Below are 7,142 nucleotides of genomic sequence, written 5' to 3'. Positions count from 1 at the left end.
GTCTCCGGGGCCGCGCCCAGGGAGGGGCGGGAGGGGCGGGGCCGCGCGCGCGGGGCCAGGCGGGAAGGGCAGTCCGGGAGCGGGGCGGGGCCGCGCGGTCCTAGTGCCGCCCACCCGCGGGGCCACACCCCCCGCAGGGTCCTACCGCCCGCCCGGGGGGTCTGCAGGGTCCTACGGTCCGTCCGCGGGGTCCCGTCGCCCACCCCTGGGGTCGCAGCGCCCACCAGCGGGGTCCCGGCGTCCATCCGCAGGGTCCTACTGCCCACCCGCAAGGTTCCCCACCTGGCCACGCAGGAGGGCTGGTCATCCCCTCTGCAGCTGTGCAAGCACGGTGCCCACCAGGAGCGGGGACGCCCCCTGCACCCCCCAGTTGCCCCCCGTGCCCCCCAGGTGTGTGACCACCCAGGCCTGGCAGGCCGTGCCCACCCCGATCCCGATAAGGGCTCCGATCCCGATAAGGGCTCCCGCTCCCCGGAGGGGCCCCAGCCGGCCGTGCACACTCAGCACTTTCCAGCTATTTAAAGCCGGCCAAGAGCCGAGTGGCCCTTTCCCTCCTCGGCCCGTCCAGCTGGTCTCTCCTCCCGCAGCCATGAGCTCTGGAGCAGCAGCGGGGTCGATCTTCGCCAAGGGTGAGGACTGCAGGGCAGCCTGGAGCGAGGCCACAGCCGGCTACGATGAGCCCGACGCCCACCTGGAGATCCTGGGCAAGCCGGTGATGGAGCGCTGGGAGACCCCCTACATGCACTCTCTGGCCACCGTGGCTGCTTCGAAGGGTAACGGGGACCCCCTGGGCTTGGGGACGTGCCGGGGGTGCAGCTGCTCCACGAGCAACTGGTGTGGGGGGATGTTGTGCCAGGGATCCCACTGCAGGGCACCCCACAGGCCACAGAGCCCACACCACAGGGCTGTGGTGGCACTTGTGTGCTCGTGTCAGGGGGTCACATTCCCCAAAGGGGATGGGGGAGTGGGGAGGGGGTCCAGCCACCTCCCGTCCAGGACCTGCCGCTTTTGGGGCTGTTTCCAGTGTGCCAATGGAGGAGGGTTTGGCAGCATCGCTGTGGGATGTTCTTTGTTCCCGCCGTGATCCCCTGGGGGGGCTTGGTGGGGGCAAAGGGTCACTGTGGGATCAGCCAGGGGGGCAGCAGGTGACAGGGACACGGGGCTGAGCTCAGCACCAGCGGCATCACACGCTCCCAACCTGCCCCAAAACCGCCCAATTTGGGGAAAGAACAAGGCAGAATTCGGGGCTGGCGGGGGTCCAAGGCAGAGCAAACCCAGGGCTGTGTGTCCCCGGGGATGCCTGGCCCCCCCAGCTGCCCTCCTGTCCCCAGGTGGGCGCGTGCTCGAGGTGGGCTTTGGCATGGCCATCGCTGCCTCCAAGGTGCAGGAGTTCGACATCCAGGAGCACTGGATCATCGAGTGCAACGAGGGCGTGTTCCGGCGCCTGGAGCAGTGGGCCAAGGCACAGCCACACAAGGTCAGCCCGGGGTGGGCTGTGCCAGGGCCAGGGGGTGCCTGTGCCCCCCTCACCTCAGCCCTCTGTCCCCCTGCCCGCAGGTGGTGCCCCTGAAGGGGCTGTGGGAGGACGTGGTGCCGACGCTGCCGGACGGGCACTTCAGTGGTGAGACATCCCCAGAGGGAGAGGGAGGGGCTGGGCGGGGTCCCCACGGCAGAAGGGGGTGCACAGCAAGGCAGGAGCCCAGGGCAGGGGGCTGCTGGGACATCCCTAAACTGTGGAAAGGGGGGGAGCAGTTTGGCCAGGGTGGGGTGGGGACCCAGCCCCCTCCATCCCATGGGACCTGGGAGAGACACCAGGGGAGCAGCACATCGGTGCCTTCCAGGGTCAGAGACACGGGGGGCAAACTGCAGTAGGAAAACCCAGTGCCAGGCGGTCAAGGGGTCCTTCCCCTGGCACTGGAGCCCCCGGGGGTCTGTCCCGGCTGACGGACGGTCCCGGTGCCCCCCCAGGAATCCTGTACGACACGTACCCGCTGTCAGAGGACACGTGGCACACGCACCAGTTCAACTTCATCAAGGTAACGTGTGGGGAGCGGCTGGGGGGGCAGGGGGAGCCTGGAGAGGTGCCGAGTTCCCTGGATTCCCACGGCAGGGTCACGCCTTCCGCCTGCTGCGGCCCGGGGGGGTCCTCACCTACTGCAACCTGACCTCGTGGGGGGAGCTGCTGAAGGGCAGGTACAGCGACATCGAGAGGATGTTTGAGGTGAGCGCTGTCCCCGTGTCCCACCGTGCCCCCGCTGGAGCCTGGACAGCCCAACCCAGGGCTGCTCCTCCCTCCCCTCCCTCCTCTCCCGCAGGAGACCCAGGTGGGGCCCCTGGTGCAGGCCGGGTTCAAGAGGGAGAACATCAGCACGAGGGTGATGGAGCTGCAGCCCCCCCGGGAGTGCCGGTACTACTCCCACCCCAGGATGATCACACCCACCGTCCTGAAACACTGAGGGGAGCGGGACACAGACCCCGGGAACCAGAGGTACCGAAAGCTCTGACCTCCTGATGAGAGAGAGCGAAGCTGATCCATCCAGACAGGGCTGCAGGCTTGGGGTGGAAGTCCAGCAGACAAAAGGACTGGAAGCTCCTTGCCCCAGGAGCCCCCTGCCCCACAGGGGTCTTCTGGGCTCTGTCCAAGAAGATCCCACCCTGTTCTGTCCTCTCAGGGTTTCCACTGAAGATTCATCTCCAAATCCCTCAATTAAGCTGGAATTCCAGGGCTTTGGCCGAAGGGGTTCCAGAACCAGCCATTTCCTCTAAAAACTGGATTATTTTGAGACACCACAGGGTGCCTTTCCACAGACGAGCCAAATAATCCAAACCAGGCAGGAGAAACTGGGAAGACAGAGCAGTTTGAGGCGTTTTGAGGCATTTCAGCTGCTCCCGGAGCAGCTCCCCAGGGAAGTTTCCCAACACTTCTGGCCAAAGCCCACGGCAGCGAGTCCTGACCTTGACACCCCCCTCACAGCTCAGTAAATGTTCCCTCTCTCCCCAGAAGGGATAAAGTCCATTAAAAGGAATGAAATACCCAAACTGCTGTTCTGTTCCCGAGCTATTTATTTGTCTTTCCAAAGTGTGTTTGTCACTCTGCCACCACCATTCCTTACCCCAGACTCCTGGGATGCAGCCAGGACAGGCTGCTTTATCCCTACTCTGCTAAGGAGCTCTGCATTCGGTTTTATTAGTCAGATTGTGATTTTAAGCACTAATATAGTGCTATGTGTTAGTTACACAAACAGAAGGACTGCCTGGCCCCTGTGCACACAGATATTATGGATCTACTAGATCCTGTCTGGGAATTAAAACAGGGAGCAGCTGGTGAGTAAGGAAAGAGCTCAGGGATCACCTGGACATGTGTTGGTCTCAAAACTTCCCAATAAAACTAAAGAGCACATCCCAGCTTCTGGCAAGGCCTTTATGTCGTGACATGACATCATTCTCCTTCCCTCACAGGTTGCTCAGAACACTGAGTGTTACCAAATTCAGCTCCAGCTTTTTAGTCCAGTTTTTTCAGTCCAGTTTTTCCATCACAGGGATTTATTAAAGACAGGAGAGCACCTTGACCAGGTAGAGGTTTATTGAAGGCGCGTGAGGACCCGGATTTGTGCGTGACGTGAGCGGTGCCCGGGGGCAGAGTGGGGACATAAATAAAGGCTATTTCCTGTACCAGATCTGAATCCTCTTCTCCCGCTTGATTTTCCTCTGGAGCTGCAGGATCCCGTAGAGCAAAGCCTCAGCTGTAGGGGGGCAACCTGAGAGAGAGAGAGGAGGATAAGGAAGGAGGGAAGGAAGGAAGGAGGGATGGTCACAGGGCTGGTACCTGCCCGGAGCTGGAGCCAGCAGGAGAGGTGACAACCCTGGGCTTTATCCCAAAGCTGTGACTTCCCCCTGGCTCTGTGGCTGGCACAGGCTGCTCGTACAGGCACGTGGTTAAAGACACTAAATTGCTGGTGTTTTTCAAAAGAGGTCTTTATCAAAGCAATGCTTTGATACCAGGCAAAGTGTGTCTCAACCACAGCTCGCACCTCCCACAGCCCTGACAGCGACACCACCAGCTCGGCCCTCGCTGCAACCTCAGCAGAGCTCCCTGAAGCTGCTGCAGCTTCACCAGCACAGTTTGAAACAGGAAAAGCCTCTGAAACCTCCCTCCAGCTCTGTGGGAATGCCCAGAATTCCCTCGCTCTCCCCCTACCTGGCACGTAGATGTCCACGGGCACGATGCGGTCGCAGCCCCTCACCACAGAGTAGGAGTAGTGGTAGTACCCTCCACCATTGGCACAGCTGCAGGAGAGGGGCAGGGTCACACCCCTGGTCAGCCCAGAAGGGGGACAGGAGGCCAAGGGAAGGTGACCTCGGCAGGTGGGCACTGGCTGAGCTCCAGGGAGGGACAGGGCAGTGACACCGTGGTCCTTCAGCCCCTTCAGGAGCCCCGGCTGGTACAGTTTGAGCCCAGTTGAAAATTCCAGGATTCTGGACATACACAAGCTCCTGGACTCTGGCAGCTGCAACCCCCTGGATCTGCCCCTGGGGGGACTGTGCAGCTCCCAGTGACTCACACACGTCATTCCCACTCAGAGGCAGCTTTACTGTCCCACTCTGCGGGGCCTCTTTAGAGAACTTAAGGGCTTGGAGTAACGAGTGAGCAAAGAACCCCCCTCCCTCCCTCTCCCTGCACACGCAGACTCCCCTCACAGGGGGTCCCAGCACCCACCTCCCCATGGAGACCACGTAGCGAGGTTCGGGCATCTGGTCGTAGACCTGCGGAACAGGGATATTTGGGATCACTCCAGTCCCCCCCCCGCCGACCCCAAATCCCCCCCAGGTGCCGGTACCTTGCGCAGGGCCGGGGCCATTTTGTTGGTGAGGGTCCCTGCCACGATCATGACGTCGGCCTGGCGGGGGCTGGCGCGGAACACGACCCCGAAGCGGTCCATGTCGTAGCGGGGGGCTGCCATGTGCATCATCTCCACGGCACAGCAGGCCAGACCAAAGGTCATGGGCCACAGGGAGCTCTGTGGGGACACGGGGACAGGGGCAGGTGACTCGTGGGGAAGGGTCTGTGAGGGTGAAGACCCCTCCGGGGGATTCACTGCGGGGGCATCAGGGCTCGTTTCGCGCACGAGGGTTTTCCCGCCTGGAAGACAAATCTTTCCCAGAGACAGTTTTAGCTGTTTCCCCCTCCTGTGTTCCAGGGAAACTCTCCCTGGTATGAGGAAAAGGCAAGTCCTTGCAGACACATGTGAGGGCCCCCACAGAGGGGGAGCCAGGGATGATAAAAGCCCTGAGGGGAACAGGGGTTGGCTCTTTCCCCAGGCCCGGTGTTTGAAATGGTTGATGTTCTTTAAGTCCTGTGTTCTCCACTTTGGAAATAAATTTTTGTGCAATCCTTCCACTGCCTGGCATTTTGGGGGTGCCTGGGCACTGCCTGACTTCACAGAGTCCGTCAGACAGAAGGGAAATGGAACAGAAGTTCAAAGTGTGGGAGAGCAAAACCCATGGCCCTGGGGCAACGGACACAGGGAGAGCTGTGGGTGCAGCCTGAGCTGCTCCTCTGCACCTCCCACGCTGCCCAAACCACCTCAGAGCCCTCCTGGACAGTTCATAGCCCCCCAGGGACAGCCCCGAGCCCCACACAGGCAGTGGTGGCCAGAGAAGGGCCAGCCCAGCTAAGGCAGAGCACAGTGGACCCAGGGCATTGTCACCCGTGTCACCTTCCCCCAGGCAGAGCAGCTGCTCGGGGCAGGAGCTGGGTAAACTCCACAAAGTGCCTTTTGCTGGTGACCACGGGGCAGTTCCAGCCCCCCTCCCTGCTCCACACCCCCCACTGCTCCATGTTCCCTCTGGCTCCACACCCCCTGCCCCTCCAGCCTCTGTCCTGCTCTGTCACTGGACTCAAATGTCACCCTCTGTCCGTGTAACTCTGCCACAGGAGCTCTGAGCCTATTTTTATCCCAAGCAGGAGGAGACTCCAGTGTTTCCCTGGAGCCCAGGAGTCTGGACTCACCCGCCGGGCCCAGTTGACCAGGTCATCGAGCTTGGTGACAACGTACTCGCCCCGGCTGCTGGGGACAAAGGACTTCTTCTGGACCACAGCAGAGCTCTTCTGGACCTGCACAGCGCTGCAGGGAACAGCACAGGGTGTGAGCTCCTGATCACCTCCCTGCACAATCAGCCACTGCCATGGGGAGCTGTGATTCCCTGAGCAATCCGTGGTATGCTGGACAACAAGGATGGACAATCCCACACTCTCTGGGGCCGGGTTTGGGGCAGAGGGGTCTCCCCCAGGGTGGGGTCTGGTGCTCAGGCAGAGCCCCTCTGCCATACCCAGATCACAGTGGGCCCCTGGCTGCCGGTCCCCAGGGCTCACCCAGCTCCAGCTCCCCCTGGATTCCAGCGGGGAACTGAGGGGACGCCTGGTAGAGACAGGGACAGACCGACCCCACGGGGGAGGAGCTGCCTTACCTGTCTGCACGATCGGTCGCTGGCGTTTGGTGGAGCAGCTGAGCCTGAACAGGAGCCACAGCGCCGGGCCTGGGGGATAGAAACACCCGTGGGTGACACCGGGTGACACAGTCCCCCCCGCGCCCCTCCCGGGGGGCAGAACAGCCCCGGACACGGGGCAGCCGGAGAGGAGACCCCCGCTGACCCCCCACCCCGGGGCCCTCCGGCACGGGGCGGCCGCTCAGCTACGGGCTGGGGGCCCCATCAAGGGCTGGGCTCCCACCTCCCGGACCCCCCGCACCCCCAGCCCCGGGCTCCCTCCCCGCCGTTCCCGGCGCTCACCGCCAGCCCAGCGCGCCGTGCCCGGGCAGCCGCAGACCTGCAAGAGAGGACGGGAGAGCTCAGCCCGGCCGGGGGCCGCGGCGGAGCCCCCCTCAGGGCTCCGTCTGGGCTCAGTCCCCGCGCGGAGGGCGGGCCCCGGTCCCTGTCCGCGTGCCCCGGCGGCTGTCGCGGTGCCCGTTCCCGTCCCGCCCCCGCCCCATGTCGCCCCGTCCCCGCTCACGGCCCAGCGCCGCCGCCGCCGCCGCCATTTCCCGCAGCCCTTCACGCAACCTCTGCGCGCGGTGCGCCCCCAAAAGGGGCCCGGCGCGCGCCGCCTCGGCGCTCCGGCGGGGAACACGCGCCCCGGGCGCGAC

At 63.4% G+C, this 7,142-nt stretch overlaps 2 protein-coding genes across 3 annotated transcripts; one reads left to right on the top strand and one right to left on the bottom strand.

Annotated features, from left to right (window-relative positions):
• Positions 1-533: 533 nt before the first annotated feature.
• GAMT (guanidinoacetate N-methyltransferase) lies at positions 534-3,043 on the top strand. Its single transcript, XM_032712396.1, has 6 exons — positions 534-773; positions 1,332-1,477; positions 1,558-1,621; positions 1,969-2,036; positions 2,111-2,221; positions 2,316-3,043. The coding sequence occupies exons 1-6, from the start codon at positions 590-592 to the stop codon at positions 2,454-2,456; spliced, it is 714 nt and encodes a 237-aa protein (XP_032568287.1). The 5' UTR covers positions 534-589; the 3' UTR covers positions 2,457-3,043.
• Positions 3,044-3,511: 468 nt separating this feature from the next.
• NDUFS7 (NADH:ubiquinone oxidoreductase core subunit S7) lies at positions 3,512-7,083 on the bottom strand. 2 transcript variants are annotated; one of them, XM_032712398.1, is made up of 8 exons: positions 7,010-7,083; positions 6,790-6,826; positions 6,469-6,537; positions 6,011-6,125; positions 4,839-5,018; positions 4,718-4,764; positions 4,199-4,287; positions 3,512-3,758 (listed from the first exon to the last, which is right to left on the bottom strand). In XM_032712398.1, the coding sequence occupies exons 1-8, from the start codon at positions 7,035-7,037 to the stop codon at positions 3,661-3,663; spliced, it is 663 nt and encodes a 220-aa protein (XP_032568289.1). In that variant the 5' UTR covers positions 7,038-7,083; the 3' UTR covers positions 3,512-3,660. The 2 variants fall into 2 exon arrangements, with proteins under 2 accessions (XP_032568289.1, XP_032568290.1); XM_032712399.1 differs by lacking the exon at positions 4,718-4,764 and having other exon boundaries at positions 7,010-7,052.
• Between the last annotated feature and the right edge of the window lie 59 nt (positions 7,084-7,142).

The sequence above is a fragment of the Chiroxiphia lanceolata genome, chromosome 27, assembly GCF_009829145.1.
Source record: "Chiroxiphia lanceolata isolate bChiLan1 chromosome 27, bChiLan1.pri, whole genome shotgun sequence".
NCBI lineage: Eukaryota > Metazoa > Chordata > Aves > Passeriformes > Pipridae > Chiroxiphia > Chiroxiphia lanceolata.
This window is presented reverse-complemented; position numbering and strand designations above follow the sequence as displayed.